General features: G+C 42.5%; 1 protein-coding gene across 1 annotated transcript in view; it reads right to left on the bottom strand.

Annotated features, from left to right (window-relative positions):
- Positions 1-1433: 1433 nt before the first annotated feature.
- Positions 1434-23646, bottom strand: part of Setd2 (SET domain containing 2, histone lysine methyltransferase) — a 108106-nt gene continuing 85893 nt past the window's right edge. The window contains exons 17-21 of the mRNA XM_059269092.1: positions 22623-22762; positions 16458-16569; positions 4904-4984; positions 2533-2634; positions 1434-2244 (exon numbers count right to left, since the gene is read on the bottom strand). Of these exons, the coding sequence (XP_059125075.1) occupies positions 2083-2244; positions 2533-2634; positions 4904-4984; positions 16458-16569; positions 22623-22762 (597 nt within the window). The 3' untranslated portion in view covers positions 1434-2082. The remainder of the gene's footprint in view (positions 2245-2532; positions 2635-4903; positions 4985-16457; positions 16570-22622; positions 22763-23646) is intronic.

Raw genomic sequence — 23646 nt, 5'->3', positions numbered from 1 at the left:
TGATAGCCTGTGTCCACACTCATGCTTTGTATAGCAGTGGCATGCTATTAGGTACTGGAAGCAATCCAGAGACAACTGATAGGTGCCAATGGGCTATTGGTAAAAACGATGCCATTTCATTTAAGGTACTTGAGCATCCACACATTTGTAGCCAATCCCCAGAGGTAGTGAGGGAAGACTTGCCACACGGCACATATGACCATAAAGTAAGGATTTCCGCCCTCTGCTACAGGATGCTTGCTTTGCCAATTTCTGTAAGAGCTGTAAGGATTAAATGAATATTCACTCATCTCTGAAATGCTGAGCACAGGCAGTGGGTGCTCTAACTCCTGGCAGGCCTCAGCCTGGCCTTGTTTTCTTCTTCCTCCAAGAGAGCACTGCAGTGAGAAGAATCACTCTCCTGAGGAACAGGTGGGCCCCGCCCCCATTTAGTATGAACTTCCGCCCTGCCCAGCAAACTCAGCACCAAGAGAGCACTGCTGAGCCTGCATCCAGAAGGCTCGCTCACTCTCACCACAGGGCAGCATCATGCCCTCCTACTGTCCCTGCTGCCTTCCTCCAGTGTCAAGTAACAAAGTGGGAAGCTGGGACCCAAACATCTCTCCCAAACTGTGGGCTGGGAGAGACGCAGTAGACTATTCTAAGGTGTGCTACGTTTGTCTACATTGCATTGGTTTAACTCTGTGAAGCTGTGTACTGTGCCTGTGTAAAACCCCTGATGGTCTAATAAAGAACTGGCCAATAGCAAGGCAGGAGAAAGGGTAGGTGGGGCTGGCAGACAGAGAGAATATATAAATCTTGGAGGACATCAGGGGTCAGCTACACAACCAGCAACAGAGTAAGATTTATAGAAGTAAGAGAACAGGAAAAGCCCAGAGGCAAAAGGTAGACGGATAACTGAAGTTAAGGAAAGCTGGCAAGAAACTAAGCCAAGCTAAGCCTGGGCATTCAGAAGAATAAGCCTCCGTGTGTGATTTACTTGGGAGCTGGGTGGTGGACTCCTCCCCCCCCCCCAAAAAAAAGTGAAAACCAACAACAGAGAAATGAAGTCTGAAGGCAAAAAGATCCAATAACAAACACTCTCTGGCCAGGAGGTATCAAAGAAAAGACATTTGGCTTTCCTCTTGACTGGCCCACTAACCAAAATCAAACAGCCCAGTGGCAATGAAGTCTCAGGTCATGTTTCCTCTGCTCCAAAATGACTGACTGTAAACTGCCTCAACTGAGCTCAGCCTCAAGATCTGAAGTCTAAAATTATCAGTCTCATGCAAATATCTGCCTGACACACAGTGGGACCTGTAGGAGCAAGGCTTGTAATAAAAGGCAGCAGCCATGATTCATCTTGGACTCCACACACCAGTGGCCACTACATCCTTTTTCTCTCCAGCAACATCAACACAAACAAACTTAGGTTAAGTTTTAGGGAACACACATTGCAAGTTCTTTAATTGATTTTATTTTTTACATAAAAAGTTCAGTAAAAATTGGATAAAGTAAAGTGATCTTAAGCAGTAAATCAATCTTATCAACATAGCACAAGGCTGGCCAAAACCACAAGGCAGCCTGCTTTGGAATATTTACATGATAACAAATTAAACCTTGCAGGAGAATTTATACTGTCCTTACAAAGTCTTCCCATGATTCTAGCACATAGAGGCTAACAGCAAACAAAAACTGAACAAAAACCAGGAAAAACAAACAAATTCTTTTCAATATATTCACATATACATTAAAATATAATACAGATCATCAGGGTAAGGGTCTTGGGGGAGGGTGCGCATGGGTCTGTGCGCTGACAGCACCGCCAAGGGGGAGACCCAGATTTGAGAACGGGGTCGGGTGTGGCCACGGTCTTCCCTCGGCTACTGCCTCCGATGGCCGGAACTGTTACATCCCAGCAGCTCACAGCTAGGCGTCACTTGTAGACAGAGCTCATTTTTGTGGCTTACAGTTGACACCTTCAAGGTTTGAACTGCTCAGGATGATGGGTCATCACACCAGTAGTGCAGGCCTGGCCATGGGGTAGGGCAGAAGCCACAGGATTCATCCTTTCTGCTCACACTTCTCACTCTGCCCTGCGAGTCACTCTAATTCAGTGTCCTCCTTAGGTTTGTAAACAGCCCCAAACTTCTGCATGTACTTCTTAATGTACTCCTTGGTTTTGTGTTTCACATTCTCATTGCACTCCAGGTCCTCGGGGTTCTTACAGTACTTCAGCTCCTTATTCATAACTCCATGAGTCAGCTGTCCGAGGCACAGGAAGAGAGACCACAGATACCATCAGAATGGAAAATGATTGACAGGGAGGACAGGCTTCGAAGGAAATCAAAGGGGGGAGGGGTTGGGGCAAGCTGCTACAGGGACAGAGGAGAAACTCAGCTTTCAAAGTCTCTTAGGTGCCTACTTTCCCACCTCTGAACCTTGCCTCACAGTCCTGGGCCCCAAGCCTTGGCATCTGGCACATAAAACCACACTTTTTGATGAAGGAGAGGATCTTAGAACGCATATGACAGACGGGGAGCAGGGGAGTACCTTTCGAGCAAGGTGTTTGAAATCTTCAGTCGTGGTGATTCTGCCCACCTTGCAGTCAGGTTTCCGGTAAGGATTCAGGCACTGGACAATGAACTGAGACATCTGCAGACAGAAGGTAGGAGACATGCTGCTCAACTGTGCTGATGGGATCATTAGAAAAGGCAGCAGAAAGCTTCCCCGCCAGTCCCCGTTTCCTCCCTCAGGTGCTCATCTAGCCAGCAGAATGCTAGGAAGCCAGCGAGATGCAAGAAAGTGGTCCTGGCCCATCCCTGACAAGAGCCTCCTTAGCCAGACCAACCAAACCTCACTTCGAGAGGCTGCAGGCACCAGCACCAGCATTCTGGGAGTAGCCTCTGGTTTCACACTAAAATTCAAACGTTGCCAAGGTCATTGTGTTAAGTTTGGGGTCTACAGGAGGTAATTAGGCTGCAAGGGCCTCTCCACCACAAACAGAGCTGCTTGTGTCTGGGCCACAGCTCAGTTGGTAGAGTGCTTATCTAGCACTGTGGACTCCTATGAAGAGTTAGTGGCTAGGTTCTCTGGATCCTGGAGGCAAGGCAGGGTAGAGTAACAGAGTACTCCTCAAAGCATGCAAAGCTACTAGATGGCTTTGCAACCCCAGGATTGCAGGTAGGCATTTTGCCTATAAAGGTTACTTCAAGCCTGTAAGTATGACATGTTTATTCATGAACCACAACCACCAAAAGCATATGGAAACATGGATGAAGGATGATGCAGGGCAGGGCTCTTCAATCCACCATCTCCAATGTCGTCTTCTGGGCTGTTTCTGTAAGGTTTATCCTACCCAGTAGCTCTTAAAAGAGGCCTCAGGATCAGCACTTCTGCAAGTCCTCATGGCATAGGGTCCCGGGAAAGGGAAGAAAAGGGACTACGGACAGCTACTTCAAAACTCTGTGACCTTTAAACCATTCAAGGAATGAGGCAGATCATACATCGGATTGGTTGAGCTGAAACACCAACACCATACACGAACAGCGAGGAACCGTTATGCCTATACAAGTTTTTTGGTTTAGCTGCCACAACTGGCCTCCATATTTTCCCCCTTTCAACCCACTCTTCACTTAGTCAAGGCTTTGATTATTCTCAGCTTAGAATCAGCGGTTCCCTAAACCCACAGACACAAAGCCACTACATGAAAGGGCACAATACTATACAGCCTATGTCCAACACCCCTCACATGGCCAGTGCTCAGGACTGAGGACTACTTAGGACTTGTTTGTTTGTTTGTTTGTTTGTTTGTTTTTTGAGACAGGGTTTCTCTGTGTAGCTTTGCGCCTTTCCTGGAACTCACTCTGTAGCTCAGGCTGGCCTGGAACTCACAGAGATCCGCCTGCTTCTGCCTCCCGAGTGCTGGGATTAAAGGCGTGCGCCACCACCACCTGGCTACTTAGGACTTCTTGAAAGAGGTAACACTCTTGCTTTTGTTCATTCTCATGCCTCCTCGACCTTCCTTCTGATCCACTGGAGCAGTTTCTACCCTAGATTCAAGAGCCTGTCTTCATATTCTAAGTATTGGCCTCTAACCCTCTTCACACACACCCTTCACACAGCTGCTATTCTTTACAGTTCTGTTCATTTCAACACACTATAAACCCCTTCAATGAACCAAGTCTGGAGTTTAGGATCTAGGGGCTGGTGAGATGGCTTACTAGATCAAGGCACATTATCACCAAACTTGATGGTCTGAGTTTGATTCCCAGGATCCACATGGTGAAAGGAGAGAACCAATTCCCACATGTTGTCTTCTGACCTCCACACACACACACACATCACAGCCCCCTTTCCCAACAAATACATAAACATGCAGTGGAGAGAAACAGGGTGGAGACACACACACTGTCAGCAAACAGAAAGAAAGAGAACTACAATTTGATCAGAGAATCCAGAGGTTCAACTTAAGAGTTCTGATACTGAAAGCTTCTCTACATATATAAAAACAACAGTCTCAATTTTGTTTATCTCAAGGGCTGTTGTAACAGATACCAAAGTGTTTACCTTGTTGTAAAGGGACACACCAATGTGTCATCACATAACAACTACACAGTCAAATCACAGAAGGAAGGAAGGAAGGAAGCACCTGAGACTATAGGAAGCCTGGTACTATCTATAGCTTCCCACTGTCTGAGATGCTATACAAGGCCCACAGTGAAACAGCAAATACGTTGGCAGATGGACTCCTCTCACACCAGTAAGAGACTGTTATGGGATTCTTAGCAGGTAAAGCAGCACTTTGGGACAAGAGGAACAAGCTAAACCATCCTCAGGCAGGACAGATGTACATACTCAGGCAAGACAAAACGGGCTCAAGTCAAGTCCAAGGCCGATGCAGTCCACGTCTTCCAAACCTTACCTCTTTTCTGAATACTTCTTTGCTTTTCTTTGCTAGTTCACTGGAGGTGTCTGCTTCCGCCGTCTTGGGCTTTTTTGATGTCTAGAAAAGAGAAATACAACATAGAAACACAACATGAGATGCCAGTTTGGTCATGCCTGTTCCAGAACTCTCACCTGACTAAAGGACAGGGCCTGGGAGGCTCCCTGGCTAATAGTTTCAAATGCAGTCACCTGACTCTGGCCTCCTTATGAGTCTAATTCCACCCTCTAAAGTCCTAGCTACATCTTTCATGATGTTGTCTCACAGGCAGGCAGGTACTCTCTCTCTGTGGAGGAGGTGTAGTATCTGGATTCAAATAACTGAACCTTCCTAGGCTCTGACATGTTAGCACTTTAGAACAAAGTTTAGTGCTCTGCTCTGAAGATTCTTTGTACTTATCACTTTTCCTCCCTAGGTGGGGCTGCCTAGACTACATAGGACAGTCTCAACACTCGAGAGAAACTCCTTGAAGCTTGGTGCATCTAGTTCAGGAGTGTAAAGAATTAGAGAGCACACCTGTAATCACAGTACTTGGAGAAGTGGAGGCAGGAGGATTAGGAGTTTAAAGCCAGCCTTTAAACACAAACTTATTTAGCAAATTTGAGGCCAACCTAAGCTCCATGAGACTCTGTCTCAAAAAAGCCCCAAACAAACAAACACTCCAAGGAGTTATAACTCTGGTGGACATGGGATGAGTGTCAGTCATGTCGGTGAACAGGTGAGTAGATGCCAAGACCACTAACATTTTTTTCCCAAAATGGCAAGATGATGGTAAATCCAGAAATATACCTTTCTAGCATTGTCAGAGGAGAGGCTACCAAATTCCCCCTTCCCAAGCAACACCAAGAGATGATGAACCATCAGCTTGGCATACAAGCCATGCCCACACAGCTAGAAGGCCCTTCCAATGTAAAAAATAATTATCAACATTACACTTGGAATACAAATTTTCATGCTCTAGGAATATCAGCTGGTGCAACAGGTTTAATTTTAAAAAACATTTGTTTATTTGTGTATGAGTGTATGTATATGGGTACCACATGCACGCCTGGTGTCCCCTGGAGCTGGAGTTATATGTGAGTGCTCTGCCAAGTAATCTTAACCACTCAGTCACCTCTCTAGCACCACCCCCCCCCCTTTGGGTGTTTTTCGAGACAGGGTTTCTCTGCATAGTTTTGGTGCCTGTCCTGGAACTTGCTCTGTAGACCAGGCTGGCCTCAAACCCACAGAGATCTGTCTGCCTCTGCCTCTGCCTCCTAAGTGGGATATTAAAGGTGTGCACTACCACCACCTGCCTTTTTTTCCCTAGCTCCTAGTCTTATCTTTCTTTAATTATGTTTATTCATGTGTGTCTCTGTGTAGATATGTACACACAAGTGTGGGTGCCCAGAGGCCGGAGGCATCAGCTCCTTTGGAGCTGGAGTTACAGGTGGTCACCTCTCATGCTGCTGGAAACTGAACTAAGGGCCTCAAAAGAAAAGTATGTGCTCTTGACTGCTGAGCCTTCTCTCTAGTCCTGTTCATGTTTCTACTAGGGGGCTTAGAAGAATGCAATCTTTGATCCTCTACCCATGCTCTAGCTCTGTTTTCTCAATTTCCACAAACAGTGCAAAGATTCTGCTGCTGAAGAAGCTGTACAAGTCCCTCTACTTGCTTTGGAGAAAGGTAGCTTTTGAGTTGCCTGAAGCCTTGTTAGAAAGGCTTTACACAGCCAGGTGTGGTGGCGCACGCCTTTAATCCCAGCACTCTGGAGGCAGAGGCAGGTGGATCTCTGTGAGTTCCAGAACAGCCAGAATTACATGGAGAAATCTTGCCTCAAAAAACAAACAAAAAGCTTTACATATTTACTGTTTCTCTACTTTTTTCCTATGGCTGTTGGGGTAGAAGTGGGGGCTGGAGGATGGAGTAGATACCCTTTCCGTTTTTAGGGAAAGAGTGAAACAAAACCTGAAAGAAACTCTAAATATTTTTATTTTTTTTTTTTTATTTTTTTTTTGGACAGGGTCAAAAACTTGCAATTCCTTCTGCCTCAGGCTCCTGAGCACTGAGATTGTAAGAGTGCATACACGGCTTGCTTTGACTGATTAAATCTTGCCTCCCCCGCCCCCCATGAGTATATATCCACAGTAAGAATACAGATATCCAGAGATCCAAATTATCTGGATATCTGAGCATGGTGGTTCACACCTATAATCCTAGCTGAGAAGCTGAGGCAGGGGGATAGCTCCAACTTTAGGTCAGCCTAGGCTATGCAGTAAGTTTTAGTACAGCTTAGAGAACAGAGTGAGACCATTTTTTAAGACAAACAAATTATATTTAAATAAGGCAAGGAGAAAACACATCCCTCAAATATTCTCTTCTACATCTCAGAAGGGAGTAAAAATATAAGTATAGAAAATGCCTTCAAATTATGACAGCCATTACTAGGATCCTGATGCTATGGAAGAGGCAGAGCTGGTGAGGGTCCTGCTTCCCTTTAAATCAGTGATTCTCAACCTGTGAGGGGTCAAATGGCCCTTTCACAGGGGTTGCCTAAGATCACTGAAAAACACAGGTATATACATTATGATTCCCAACAGTACCAAATTACAGTTATGAAGTAGCAACGAAAATAACTTTATGGTTGGGGTCACTACAACATGAGGAAGTATGGTAAAGGGTCCCAGCATTAGGAAGGTTGAAAACCACTGCTCCAAAAAGAATGTATTTTCAGAAAGCTAAATAAATCTGGGACTAGGTTTGTAGCTCAATTGGTAGAGTGCTTGCCTAGCATGAAGGAAGCCCTGGGTTTGATTTCCAGCACTGTATAAACTTGGCATGGTGATGCACGCCTGTGACCCCAGCACTTGGGAGGCAGAGGCAAGAAAATCAGCAGTTCAAGGTGACCTGGTCTACGTAAGACTCTGTCTATATTTTTAAAAAAAAGGAAAGGAAAAGAAAAGAGGGGCTGGGGAGATGGCTCAGCAGTTAAGAGCACTGGCTGCTCTTCAAGAGGACCCCAGTTTAATTCCCAGCACCTACACAGCAGCTCCCAAACATTTGTAACTCCAGTTCAAGGCCCTCTTCTGGCCTACACGGGCATTAGGCACACAAGTGGTGTACAGACATACATGCAAACAAAACACCCGTACACATAAAATAAATTAAAAAAAAGAAAGAAAGCTAAAGAAATCCAATGCATATTTAGCAACATTCTAATTCAATCCTGACTTGGCAAGACTGAGGGAGCTTTAGAAACAGTCATTGCAGCTCAGTGTACTGAACTCAGTCAAGGAGGGCTTTTGATGCAGCTTTGAGCAGCTGGGACTGAGAAAGAAGTGTTCAAATGAAGGATGATAGACTTGTACAGTGTAATAAATCATGACACAAAACTAAGAATTCTTGGGAGAAGTGAAATTCTTTTTTTAGGGGTTTTTGTTTTCTCTGTGCAGCCAAAGCTGTCCTCAAACCCCAGAGATCCACTCGCCTCCATCTCCCAGTGCTGAGATTAAAGGTGTGTGCCACCACCGCCCGCACATCATGAAATTAATTTTGAGTCTGCGTGGCATGGGACTCATTCAGGCACTAACATGTACTCAAGCCCAATACCAGGCACAGGAGCAAACTAGAGCCAAAGACAGCACTTGCTAGTGACATGAAAGTTTTAGGATCCCTCAACTCCCCAAAAGTTCCACTTGATATTTTAGCATTTCTAACAATAGGCTCCTATTGCCTATAAAAATTCGTTAACACCAGAAAAGACATTAGACTGGACCAATTGGCCCTCAACTTCTGGTAGGCTAGAGAATGTACCTGTAGAGAAAGGCCTCACTGAAATCTGAGGAAACCACTGGAGGGGGGTGACAACTCACACATAAAAAAGCCAAGTCTTCCCAGGCCCTCAGCAAACTATCAGTTTGCTTTTTCTTTAACTTGGGTCATAGGATGTTTCAGTCAATGGAAAATTTTGGTGGGAGCCTATGGAAGCAACAGTCAGACAAATACACTGAAAATGAGCAGGCAGAAGGGCTTGGAAGAAATTCAGAGCTCACTGTTTTTAGAAGCTGATCTTGCCGTTAGCCTTTGTTTATAGCACATTTGACTTCCCAGATAATCTTGTTTGGAAATGACAAGAGAAATCTTGGCACCTTCATGCTACTGGGGTTTTGCGTTCATCCACATTCAGTGGCAGATGGTCATTAAGCTTACTGTGTGGCTCTGGCACTCACAAAGAACACAAATGATACAACAAAAGCCAACTCCATTCTTTATTAGGCATACAGACGCAATCAGGTCAAAAAAACCCTCTGCCTTTGAAAGGGGGAAGAGGGCTTAAGTTACGGAGATGAGCTCTGAAAAGGAGACAGTGAAATATTACCCAGCTACTATATTTCCCTCCTGAATTTAATGAAGTCCTCTTTAGACTGTCCATGAGGAACTGTATGTTCGGGGGCAGTGGAATCTAGAAGTAGAAGCTGGGGTGTCAGAAACACACACTCAGTTCAGTCAACCTAAGCTTTCCAATCCACAAGTGTGGCTGCACAGTAAGTATGAAGTTAAGAAAGAAGGTCCCTGGAGACACAGAAAGTCACCACACTGTTCTGGAGTTGCTTCTACTCTTAGAAACACAAAAATAGCACTTCACTGGGTGCTTCTAGATAAAGGCTGCAGTTCCCTCTTTAATTTGTAAAAACCACAACAAACAACAAAAACCAAGGGGAGGAAATGGGAAGAGGGAGGAAAGGGAGGAGGGAGGAAAGGGAGGAGGGAGAAAAGGGAGGAGGGAGGAATGGGAGGAAAAAGACCCTAAAGAATCAAATTCTACCAATGGTGTTTTCAAAGGAAAACAGAATTTACAAAATCCATGGAACTAAAAACTTTAGTTCTAAAGAAATACCTTCAAAGATACTACTAGGAACCAGTGGGCTACTACCCATATATTTCACCTACAAGTGCAAGGCAGGCCTGGAACTCTGCCCCAGCTGGTAATTGGCCATGCTAACTCAGTAACTTAAACCATCTCCTCTATAGATACTGGCTTTCTTGGTTCTGACAATCTTTCAAAATTGTGAGTTCTGGGTTCCCTTTTCATTGCTGTTAAGTGATATTGTATGAAACCATTTTGCAAATTGCTCCAACTACAAAAACAAAACAAAAAACAGGATCAACAACTGAAAAACCTCTTCGCTGCAGATCCTACGCTCTGCAAATTCCTTTTTTGTAACGTGGGGACACCTATGAACGCTGGGATGAATGTGAATCCAGGAGGCAGAGCAATCAACTGCTATCTCTCACTTGTGCAAGCAGTCAACACAGTTCAGGTCTGAGGTTCTCAAAGGGAAGATTGGACTTAACACTCACCACATGATGGATGATGGAAGAGAGTACAAGATGATCAAGAGTGGGGAACAACACTGGAGGGAAACAGAGAAGGAAGGCTCTCATAGATGCTTAGTCTAGTCATCCAAGCTTCTACTTCCACCCAGCACTTTCAAAGCGTCCTCTGCCCACTGCACACCTCCCCTGTGTGCTGTGTCATACACTCGCGATGTGAGTGCCAGAGCCACACAGTAAGATTATTGCAATCTGTCAACTAAACCACAGGAACTCAAGCCCCCATCTGGGTTACAAAACACATATACACATACTTATGTTTTTTTCCAGCAAGAGCCAATTTATTGATGATTCAACATGAATTCAACTGCATTCCTATTCTGAATCCTGCAGGGAGCTCAAACGCTCAAATTCCACAAATAATTTCCTATTTCCTCTTGCTCTTTCTTCCTCCATTTCTGATGCTTAAACTGAATGACAGGACCTTCTCCACCTAAGCTAAAACTGGAGAACATTGGCCATTTTTGCTTCTTCCTTATCTATTTGGTTTGCTAAGTCTTTTTTGTTGTTTTGGTTTTTGAGACAGGGTCTTACCACACAGCTGTGGTTGGTCTGGAACTTGATGTGTAGACCAGAATGGCCTTGTACTCATAAAGCTTGGCCTGTCTCTGCCTCCTCAGTACTGGAATTAAAGGTGTATACTGCCATATCCAGCCTGGTTTGCTGAACTTCAATAATACTTCTCAAATGTCTTTTCATCTTTCCTATTCTCAGTTCCTTACTTTGTCAGAGCAATGATAACACTCTGTACTCTGCTCTGTCACTGGATCAAATCAGCCTGTTTCACTAGAGAGTCACATACTTGACCATTTGATTCCTCTGCATCAATAATATTTCCTAGCTTCCAAATACCTATTGCACGTTAATCACACTGGTAGACCTTAGACAATTTATTCCTGACATACTTTTCCAGGGTGTGTTTGTTGTTGTTTTGTTTGCCATTTTGGGACCATGCTCAGGACAGAACCTAGGGCATGACGTGTACTAAGTGAGCAACTCTACCAGTAACCCACACCCCTAGTTCTACTCTTCCATGTTTCTGTCTTGCTCAGTATCTCGTATGTATCCAAATTCCTACTATACCAGATATTTTTAACTGTTGGCAATTTTGTAAAACTTGTCAAATCACCTTTCCAGTGATGAACTGATGATCTTAAAAGATGGTCACTGAATTCAAAGCATTGGCATGAAGTTCTACTACAGCAGCAGCTGAACTTTCAGGTGACGAAGACCCGATTGACAAAAACTTGTTACAGTGGTGCAATGTACGGCTCTGAAAGGCTGACATTCTAAATAAAGACACCAAGGGAATAAAAATGGGACATAAAGCCGGGCGGTGGTGGCGCACGCCTTTAATCCCAGCACTCGGGAGGCAGAGCCAGGCGGACCTCTGTGAGTTCGAGGCCAGCCTGGGCTACCAAGTGAGTTCCAGGAAAGGCGCAAAGCTACACAGAGAAACCCTGTCTTGAAAAACCAAGGGGAAAAAAAAAAAAGGACATAAGGAATGGAGACTTTTCTCAGAAGGGTCCTCCTATCTACAGATGTGTTAAGTAGATGAATGCAACTGTAAAATGCTAAGAAGGGAACATTCAAGTAGATTCCAGCTACACAAGACAGAGTAGGGCATCTCTGCATCATGGTCTTAAAGGCAATCAAAGACTGACTGACACCCAAACTGCTGCCTTACGCTTTAGGCAAAGAATGACTGGAAGGTCAAAGAGCACTTGCTTTCTCATCTATGACGCTTAAACCAAAGGGTTAACCAACCCAGAAGGCGTGGGTCTGGATTTTTACGTTAGAAAGACAAGAAAAGGTTGCATTTCCACAGAAAGAAACTTTTATAACTGAAGCATACTTGAAATTTTAAAAACCACTGGATGAATTTAGCTTACTATAAATAGCAGCATCAGTAGTCTCTAAAGAGAAGACAACAGCAACTACACAAACTGGAGTGTAAGGAAAAAAGAACTGAAAAAAAGAAAGTAAGATTCAGTGACCTGTGAGAAATCTAGCGGTCTAGCAACATTTATACAATGGAGAGTTGCAGGGAAAACAGGCCATGGTACAAAAGATAGATTAGAAAAAATAATGGCTAAGATACTTGCAGCTTTGATGAAGACTATCAATCTTGGTTGAGAAGAATAACCACAAGAAAGTTAAAAACAAAGAAAAATGAAGTATATAGCAAAAAAAAAAAAAAGCGAAAAACAAAAAAAAACCCAAACAAACAAACAAAAAGCAAAACTGTTGAAAATCAATTAGAAAAGAAATAATACATAAAAGGGAACAAAGAATACATTTTTCTTATCAGAACAGTTATGAGCCGGGTGTAGTGATACACACTGTTCAGGAGACAAGGTATCGGGACTACATCAAGTTCAATATCAGCTTGGGTTCCATAGCAAGACCCAGTCTGAACAAAACAAAACAGAACAAAATAGAATAATTTTAAGAGCTGAAAAGTAGGCCGGAGGTAGTGACACATGCCTTTAATGCCAGCATTCGGAAGGCAGGTGGGTCTCTGTGAGTTCAAGGCCAGCCTGGTCTACATAGCAAGTATCAGGACAACCAAGGCTATGTAGAAAGAGCCTGTCTCAAAAAACAAAAACAAAAACAAAAACAAAAACAAACAAACAAAAAACCAAAAAAAGAAAAGAAAGAAGAGGTGAGAGCTAAAAAGTAGGAAAAAGTATCAATAAGAGCACTGGCTACTCTTGCAGAAGACCTGGGTTTGAGTTCCAGCACCCATATGGTGGCTCACAACCATCTGTGACTCCAGTACCAGAGATCTGACACCTTCTTTTGGCCTTGTGGTACATAGACATACAGGCAGGCAAAACTTCCATATGAATAGAAGAGAACAGAATTCTATATCCAGCGACAATGCCCTTCAAATAACAGTCTCAAAGTTTCCTACAAAGTTAAACATATTCCTACCATGTAATTCAGCAATTATGTTCATTGGTATTTATCCAAAGAAACTAAAAACCATGCCCATGCTAAAACCCCCACACAGGTGTTTTCAGTAGCTTTATTGAAAATTAAAAAACCTAGAAGTCAAGAAAGATGTACTTCAGCAGGTAACTGGCTAAGCAGTAGTATGATCAGACACCAAAGTGAAACAAACACCAACCATGAAAAGACACAAAGACCCTAAATGCATAGCTCCCTGGGGTGAGGTGTCAATGAAGGGAGAGGCTATGGATACACGGCAGAGGAACAAGAAAACACCAGGGTCTCCTTGCCTTCTCTGTTTGATATACTTTCTGCTCAATTTTGCTGTACCAAATTGAACTAAAGTTACTCAGTATTTTTTAAAGGGATATAATAATTTGTTTGCTTTTTTCCTCCCCAGATAAAACAAGCTCACAAACTTCATCACCAGTAGATCTTCAGAATACTAGAAATACTCAAGGAAAATCTTCAGAACAAAAGGAAGCAATTCCAGGTGGAAACAAAATTCTATATCAAAGAATAACGTACTGGAAATGCTAAACAGTAGTTAAAAACAGGACCTGGCTAAATAAAAGCTTCAAGTTTTCTTAAACATTTTATCAGACTTTTTATTTTGTGGGCATGGGTGCACATGCTTAAACAGCTGCACCACTAATGAGGTAACCCCCAGCCCCCACAGCCCCAATCTAAATCCTAACCCCAGTTTTATACCACCATTAACAGACTTTAAAGTGAAATGTAGTGACATATTTTGGTGTTCATTAACATCTGAGAAAATGAATGAAAAACATAATGGACAGAAGCAAGTGAAATCTAAATTCTTAGATTCAGAGATAATTCTTAGATTCAGAAATGTGGTATAGCATAAGATGACAACCTGTTGTGAGATAATAAGGGTATTATAAATCTTAAAACAGCGGTTTTAGATCTCAGGATCCCTTTGTATTCTTAAAATACTGAGGCCCTCCCAAGCTTTGATTCATATGGAAATACCTAACTAGTTAGAAATTAAGTTTATTCTGGCCTAGCAGCATACACCCATAAACCTAGCACATGGGAGGCAGAGCACGGGATCACTCAAGGTTTCAGGACAGCCTGTCTACAAAAGATGTTTCAGGACAGCCAGGTCATAATGTGAGATGCCTGTCAAACACATAAAACTCATCCTTGGAGATAATTTAATCTTATTAATAAATAAAGATAAGGGATAATTCAACTAGTAAGTACTTGTTCTATATTTATACCACTCTAATCTCAGTAACTGTTTTGTCAGAGGAAAGATGAAGAGTAAAATATTTTTTTCTTTTTTTCTAGCATTTCCATATAAGTGTCTCATGGCTTTAACAAACAAGAAAGGAAGTCTTCTACTCTTGAGAATCAAATGAGGTGCCTCTTTTGCTGCTGCTTGTTTGGGGGGAGAGACAAGCCACAGCATGCACGTGGAAGTCAAAAGACAACTTCTGAAAGTTGGTTCTCCCCTTCCAACACGGGTTCCAGGGATCAAAGAGATCATCTACCTTGGAGGTAAGTTCCTTAACCTGCTGAGCCCCCCGACTTGCTGCTGTTGGCTTTTGTTGTTGTTGTTTCCCTTTAGAAAGGCTCTTGCTGTGTAGCTAAGGCTGGCCTCAAATCTGCAGCCCTCCTATTTAATGATGACAGTATGAATCACCACTCCTGTCTCCTTGGGTGAGATTCATTCACTATCTGCCTGTGTGTGTGTGTGTGTGTGTGTGTGTGTGTGTGTGTGTGTGTGTGTGAGAATATGGGCACCACAAATGCCACGGTTTTGTGAGGTTTCTTTTTTTTTTTTTTCTTTTTGGAGGCCATTTGTTTTCCTGAGGCAGAGTCTCGTTATTTCTTGCCAGTAGGCTATGTACTCTAGCCTAGCTGGCCCAAGAACTTCCAGGCAATTCTCCTGTTTCTATCGCCCATTGTGTGGAGAATCTGAACTCAGGTCATCAGGGTCTTGCAGCAAGTCCTTTATCTACTATGCCATCTCTATGACCCCTTTGGTGGGTTTTAACATAACCAGTTTAAATTCATTCCAGGTCTAACTAATCTCAAAATAAGAGGACACTAAAGTGCAATGTCCATTAAATTATCCAATTTAAAGAGTCAAATCAAGCAGAATGTGTTGGCACATGCTTGTGATCCTGACACTGGGATAGCAAGATCACTAGTTGGAGGATAGCTTGGGCTAGATACACCATGCCTCAAAAATAAATAGCCAAAGCACAAATAAAAAGAAACCAACTATTCAACTCAATATCAAGAGAAAAAAAGAGTTAATATACTAAAAAAAGTTATAAAGGAGTATGGAATATAATTATCATGGGGCCTCTAGTTTTCTCCTTTAGTCTTCTGTTATTATTGTTAGTGTGTTTAAATGACTGAATTTTTTTTTAAGTTTTGAAAATACAAATAGACTAGATATAGTAACTGTAATTCTTGCTTGATAACTTTTGTTATATGCAATTTTACTGTTAAAATGAAAACCTTCCTTTTTGATTAGACAGAAAAGGGGAAGTGCTGTGGGATGATGGTCTTTCTGTGAATATGTGTTGCTGCTACTGGTTAATAAAGAAGCTGTTTCAGCCTATGGTAAGGCAGGATAAGAGCCAGGCAGGAAATCCAAGAGAGATACAGGGAGAAGAGGGCAGAGTCAGGGCAGGCGCGAGTCTGCCACCCAAGGAGCAACATGCCAGCAGACCAGTAACATCATGGCCATGTGGCAAAGCATAGATGAATAGAAATGGGTTAATTTAAGATAAAAGAGCTAGCTAGCAAGAAGCCTGAGCCATAGACCCAACAGTTTGTAATTAATATCAAGCCTCTGAGTGATTATTATAATAATGGCAGCTGCGGGACTGGGCAGGACCGGGCAAATTCCACCTACACTAGTGCTACAAAACATTTCATTAACTGGTTTATTATTATTATTTTGAATATTCATATATTCAAAAACCTTCTAAAGATATTTCTTAAGTGAATAAGTAGCTAATATGCTAGAGTACATCTGACTCCTTGAATGTCTAAAAACAGTCTTTCTCTTTGATTTCAATCTCTTCCTTTGACAAAAGAACTTCCACATATTTTCCAAAGAAAGAGAAAAAAAAAATTCCCAAACTATATGGCTACTGACCTTACTGAAATGAAAGGACACAGATGCTCAAACGACCAGGACACATATAGAAGCTATACTCACCTTCATGGGGTTTTCATCGTATGTTGGGGTTCCCAGGTCCATCTCAGCTTCATGCTCTAGGCTGGCATCATCTCCTGGGCTTTCCCAAGTGGGAGGGTCCCACTGAGTCTGCCTAGAAGTAAGAACAGCAAAGCTGTCATGGGTAGAAAACAGACAACCCTGGCATAGAGTTTAAAAATATAATATGCAATAGGGCAGAAAATAAGCCAGAACTGTGAGACTGAGACATACTTCTGACAGTTTCTTATGAGCAATGCTTCTAGCCTAGAGATAGATTCCTAACATTAATCCCATCATACTTTTAGAGGCAATTATGGGATAATGCTGGCTAGATACTGCCAACAGCAAGAAAACCAAACATCTGCTTTTCAGTGGGCTCAATGTACTAGATATATCCTGGGTCTAAAAAGTATGGAGCAGACAAGGAGATTAGTAACTACTATAACTACTCTGTATTTGGAGTAAAATAAATCATATTTCTTACGATCCTTGACCATGCTTGTAGTTCTACACCTTATTTAATGATTGAAAGCCTAGAAAACTTTTTAAATTGTGTTCTTTGATAAAAATGCCCTCAACTGGTAACAAAAAGGGCTCAGCCATATTAACTCATTGAATGTTTATAGTTGTTTTGAAAATAAAAAGGCAAATACATAACCCAGGATGGAATTAAGGACAGCCTTAACCCCCCGATCTGCCTCTACCTCCCTCCTGAATGTTGGGATTACAGGAACATGCCACCACAATCAACTAGATTATTTAAAAGAATTATTTTATTTTAAATGGTGTGTGTGTGTGTGTGTGTGTGTGTATGTGTGTGTGTGTGTGTGAGTGCACAGGAATGTGGTTACCCACAGCAGACAAAAGAAGTTGAATCCCCTGGAGTTGGGAGTTACAGATGGTTATAACCTGATGTGGGTGCTGGGAATTGAACTCTAGTACTCTGGAAGAAAAGCAAGCGTTCTGCAGAGCCATTTCCCCGGCCTCTCAGTTGGCTTTATTATTTTATGTACATGGTTATTTTGCTTGCATGTATGTCTGTGAACCACATTCGTGCCTGGTACCTGCAGAAGCTGGAAAAGGATGTTGGGTGCGCTGGAACTAAAAAAGTTATAGACAGTTGTGAGCCACCATGTGAATGCTGGGAATTGAACCCTAAAAAAGTAGCCAGTGAACTTAAACACTGAGCCTTCTCTTCAATCCCAATTTTTAAAAATTACATTTATTCATGAGGAGAGGAGGGATACTCATGTCATGGTGCATATGTAAAGATGGAGAGCAATTGTGGGAGTCTTCATATCCTTTTTACCATATATGGGTCCTGGAGATCAAACTCAGGTTATCAGACTTGGTGGCAAGTACCTTTATCTGCAGGCCATCTCAATAGCCCGATCCCCCCCCCCCACACCCACCTTTTTTTTTTAAATGACAGAGGCTCACCAAATAGCTAGCCCTGGCTGGCTCGGAACTCTGTATGCAGACAACCTGCTCCTACTTCCTTCCCAAATGCTAGGATAAAAGGCATGCACCACCACACTTGGCCTGATTTTTTTTTTTATAGGATAAAAATTCATAGTCAAGAGTCTAAAGTCAGGGCTGGAGAGATGGCTCTGAGATTAAGAGCACTGGCTGCTCTTCCAAAGAACCCAGGTTGAATTCCCAGCATCCACATGGCAGCTCACAACTGTCTATAACTCAGGTTCCAGGGGATCTGACACCCTCACATAATGCACATAAAATTTAAAAAAGGAAGGAAGGAAGGAAGGAAGGAAGGAAGGAAGGAAGGAAGGAAGGAAGGAAAGAAGGAAGGAAGGAAGGGAAAAAAAACAAAAAAAGAGTCTAAAGTCAGCTATCACAGAAAAATCACAGAAGGCAGTATTTAAAAGGTTAAAGCTGGAGCTGTAAGAATAGCTTGGTGGGTAAAATCACTTGCCAAACAAGCCTAATGACCTGAATTCAGTTCTTGGAATGCACATGAAAGACCTAGGTTCAAGAGTGTGCCCTATAATCTCTATGCTCTTATGGCAAGACGGGAGGTGGAGATAGGAGAATCAGAAGGAAGCTAATAAGTCAGCCTAGCCTAGAGTATACAGTGCAGCTACAAAAACAACAAAAGACTGTCACACACACACACACACACACACACACACACACACACACACACACGGGGTGGGGGTGGGGGGCGCTGGATAGATGGCTCAGTTCTCAAGAGCACTAGTTACTGTCACAGATGACCCAGAATCTATTCCTGGCACCTACATGACAGCTCACAACTACCTGTAACTCCAGGGGCTCTAATGCCTGTGGGCACCAGGAATACAAGTGGTTCATAGACATAAATGCAGGCATGATAGCCGTACACATTAAAAAAGAAAAAAGTGAGGCCAGGTGGTAGTGGCGCACGCCTTTAATCCCAGCCCTTGGGAGGCAGAGCCAGGCGGATCTCTGCGAGTTTGAGGCCAGCCTGGGCTACAGAGTGAGACCCAGGACAGTCATCAAAACTACACAGAGAAACCCTGTCTAGGGGGGAAAAAAGAAAAAAGAAAAAAAAAAAAAGAAAAAAGTGGATGGCAGGAACAAATTCCCAAACTTTTCCTTCTGATCTCTAAATATATTCAAAGCATGTTTGTGTCCTCTCTCTGCCTCTGCCAACGCCCCCCCAACACTCCCCCCACCCCCTGCACAACTACAGGCACACAGTAAGTCAACCAAAATATAAACAAAAAGCCACAAAAGAGCTGGCATCTTTTCTGGCAGGTCAATACTGCCACTGTACTTTTTGGCTCTCCTACCACACTGATCTTGATGTGACCCACTCTAAATGAGTGGAGACCAGGCTTAGATGCAATCTATGAACCTGCATAACAGCATTTCTACTGTCATAATGAAGCATAAGCATCTGTAAATTTTAGTGTGGAAACAAAAATTTTTTGTTGTTGTTTTTTTAATATCTCGAAGAATCATCATGCACCTTTAAAAACTGGCCTTGTACTATGCACGGTTAGAGAACACTCAAAATCCCAAGCATGTGGGAGGCAGAAGCTGGAAGATTGTGAGTTTGAGGCCAGCATATGCTAATAAGTGAGACTGCTCTTTTTCTTTTTCTTTCTTTTTTTTTTTTAAGTAAGTAAGAGGAGGAAGAAGAAAGGGAAAGAGGAAAAGAAAGGCAAGAGGAAAGCTTATTTTGGTGTGGGAAAGAAGTGCTAATTAAGTTTGCAGACATTCATTTGTAAAGTCACTACACATTCAGTCAGCAACATAAGGAGCTCTCATTTTTATAAATTTTTTTGCTTGTTTTTCATTAGTTTTTTTTTTTTTTTTTTGTAGAACCTTACTATGTACTCAGGCTAGCCTTCAACTCAAGATCTTCTGAGTTAAAGTACACACCTAAATTACAGGTATGTACCACCATAGGCACTAAAGATATTTTAATAATAATAAAGGATATATATATATATATATATATATATATATATGTGTTTTTTTATTTATTTATTTTTTAAATTTTTTTCAAGACAGGGTTTCTTGCATAGCCCTGGCTGGAACACGCTTTGTAGAACAGGCTGGCTTCAAACGAACTCACAGAGATCTGCCTGCCTCTGCCTCCTGAGTGCTGGAATTACAGGCATGTGCCACCACCACTGCCCGGCCTTTTTTATTATTTTAAATTATGTGTGGGTGCATATGTCTGCATGCAGGTATATATGTACATGTGAGTGAAGGTGCCTGCAGAGGCCAGAGGCATTACATCCCCTAAAGCTAGAGTTATGGACCTGACATGGATATGGAAAGTCAAACTCAGGTCCTATAGAAGAATAGGAAGTGCTCTTTACCCCTAAGCCATCTCTTCATCAAGGACTAGGGAGAGAAAGTGAGACAGAATTTGTGCCTATGAAAAATGTAAACTTCTTCATAAGACACTGTAAACAAAAATTATTTCTAGTATCCATGAAGATAGGTTAACAATATGAACATAAAGTGAGGAGAAATGGCTGGTAATCTAACAGAGATGTTCTATTTCAACACTAAGACTGGAAATACAGATGAGCTGTCACATATTACATCTTCAAGATCATCAACTGGCAAAAAAATTAAAAGGCTAGATTTGGTGATGCACACATTTTTTTAAAATTTATTAAATTTTTTTTTGGGGAGGAACAGAGAGAGAGAGAGAGAGAGAGAGAGAGAGAGAGAGAGAGAGAGAAAGCGAAAGCGTGTGTGCATACATGTGTGCATGTACTGGTGCCAGAGAGGCCAGAACAGGGTGTCAAATCCCCTGGAGCTGGAGTTACAGGTGGTTGCAAGCCACTGATACGGGTTCTGGGAACTGAGCTTGGATGCTCTGAAAGGACAATAAGTCCTCTTTAACTACTGAGCCATCTCTTCAGCCCTAGTGTTATAAACACTTTTAATCCCAGCACTGGGGAGGTAGAATCAGGAGGATTAGAAATTGTCTATAATTGCTTATATAATACCAACAAAACTGAACAATTATGACAATGACTGCCTAATCAACAAAGCTTGAGGAATTATTTCCTAGTCTTTTACAGAAAAGGTTTGCTTGAGACTACTGACATCTACAATGTTAGATTAAATCCCTCTATTAGAGAAAAAGTTATGACTATTTGTGTACAGGTGCACAGGTGACATGTGTGAAGGTCAGAGACAACTTTCAGGAGCCAGGTCTCTCTCCTTCCAACTCAAGGGTCCTAAGGATTGAACTCAGGTTATCAGGCTTGGTGGCAAACATTTTCACCCAACTGAGACATCTCACCAGCCCTGTCACTACCTTTTTAAAAATTCCCAAGCTGGATGTAGACTCACACTTCTAATCTTAGCATTCTGCAAGCTGAGAGAGAAGACTGCTGAGAGTTCAAGGCCAGACCCTGTCTCATAAAACAAAAAGAAAACACAATGAGGGCTCATGATATAGCTCAGCTGGTTGAATTATTTGCCTAGCATGCACAAAGCTCTGTATTTAACCTCCATAACCCCAATGGGGCTTGGTGGCGCATGCCTATAATTCTAGCATTTGGAGGGTAGAGGCAGTCATCCTCAGTTCCAGACCAGTCTGGCTTTCATAGTACCCTATCTTGAAAAACAAACAAAACAAACAAAATATTCCACCAAAATTCCTTAGTTTTCTCAAAATTCTGTAAGTTAAAAGCACACCAAATGGTAGACTGGATGTGGTGGCACATGCCTTTGATCTCAGGAGAGATAGGCAGAGATCTCTGTGAATTCAAGGACACCCCTGGGTTTACACAGTGAATTTCAGGCCAGCCAGGGCTACAGAGTTAACCCTGTCTTACAAAACAAAACAAAACAAAACAAAAACACATACCATACACCAAATGGGCTGATGAAATGGCTTAGCAATGAAAAGGCACTTGCTACCAAGCCTAATGACTTGAAATCCCAGGACACATACTGTAGAAGAGAAATAACTCCTCTACATTGTCCTCTGACATCTGCATACATGACATAATACATTAGGCATGCAAGCATGCATATGTGCACATGCACACATATATACTATAAATAAGCGCAATGGGATGGATATACAAACACATATTTTAAAAGAATAAAAAGTCTATCATGCATTTTCAGATGTGATTATGAAGCTGGGCACAGCAGTGCACATTTCTAATCCCAGCACTTGAGATCAGGCATTCAAGGCCAGCCTGTGCTACATGAATCCCTGTGTCAATAGGGGTCAGGGGGCACACATGGAGAGATAGCTAGGTTGAGTTCTATCCCAAAAATCCACATAAAAATCTGGACATGGTGTCATACTTATATCCAAGCACTGGGGGGAAAAAGACTAGTGGTCCTCTGGAGCTTGATGGACAGCCAGCCTTAGCCTAATCAGCCAGCCCAAAGTGCCAGTGAGAGAAGATGTCTCAGAAGCAAAATAAACAAAGAAAACACAGCTGGATGACTTCTGAGGAACACCACCTTAGACTGACCTTGAGTGCCCATGTGTGCATCCATCCCTCAAAGACATGTGACCTGGCACACACACACCCCTGCCCTTCCCAGATGAAATTCTAGAAATCCAGTAGTCCTGTAGGTCAGTGGGAAGCCAATAACTATCAAACTCCATGCTGGCAGCATAACTGACCAAGTCACACTAGATCTGGGACGCCCAGGGAAACCTCTTACCTTGTGATTACATGGTAGTAATAGATCTTCCCTTCAGGATCTCGGGCTGTCTTCCAGTTGGGAGGTAAAACAATGGTTTTTGGTTTTGGAGGAGAAGGGGGTGGCAGATCCAGTAGATTATTTGCTACAACCATTTCAGGCTAAAAAAAAAAGTACATTTTTGATCAGTGATATTTCTTTCAATATGTCACAATAGAGTAAAATGCCCACTTAAGCAATATAAAAAGTCTACTTTCAGTTTGCCTTAAAAAGGATAAAGGAAAGGTATACTATGGGAAATAGCTAACAAGACAATACATATGAAAACCCTTAGGGACCTCCCCAAGCTCAAAATTCAAAGTATCACACTTTAAAAATATTTAACAGCGTATTATCTAGAGCAATATTTACCAACTTTAATACAAACAAACCAACCAGCAAGCAACAACAACAAAAGTCAATGATAATGGCATAAAATTCCAGGATACTGGGGTTGATGAGATGACTCAGGGGATAAGAGCATTTGTTTTTCTTGCAGAAAAGCTGGATGTGGAGGGAAGAGGGATTCAATGAGGGTGGGGGGTGGGGGGAATCAAGATCACGATGGGGAAATCTAGAGAGACAACTGAATTAAGCTCGTAGAAACTTACAAACTTTAGACCATTGCTGTGGGATGTTCTGTATGGCAAATGTGTTGCTAATTAGTCAATAAATAAAACACTGATTGGCCATTGGCTAGGCAGGAAGTGTAGGCGGGACAAGGAGGAGAATAAAGCTGGGAAGTGGAAAGCTGAGTCAGAGAGACACTGCCAGCCGCCACGATGACAAACAGCATATGAAGATGCTGGTAAGCCACAAGCCACGTGGCAAGGTATAGACTTATAGAAATGGATTAATTTAAGCTGTAAGAACAGTTAGCAAGAAGCCTGCCACGGCCACACAGTTTGTAACCAATATAAGTCTCTGTGTTTACTTGGTCGGGTCTGAGAGGCTGTGGGACTGGCAGGTGAGAGAGATTTGTCCTGACTGTGGGCCAGGCAGGAAA

Source organism: Peromyscus eremicus, chromosome 7 (assembly GCF_949786415.1).
Source record: "Peromyscus eremicus chromosome 7, PerEre_H2_v1, whole genome shotgun sequence".
Taxonomy (NCBI): Eukaryota; Metazoa; Chordata; class Mammalia; order Rodentia; family Cricetidae; genus Peromyscus; species Peromyscus eremicus.
Note: the sequence above shows the minus strand (reverse complement) of the source record. Positions and strands in the feature narration are given on the sequence as shown.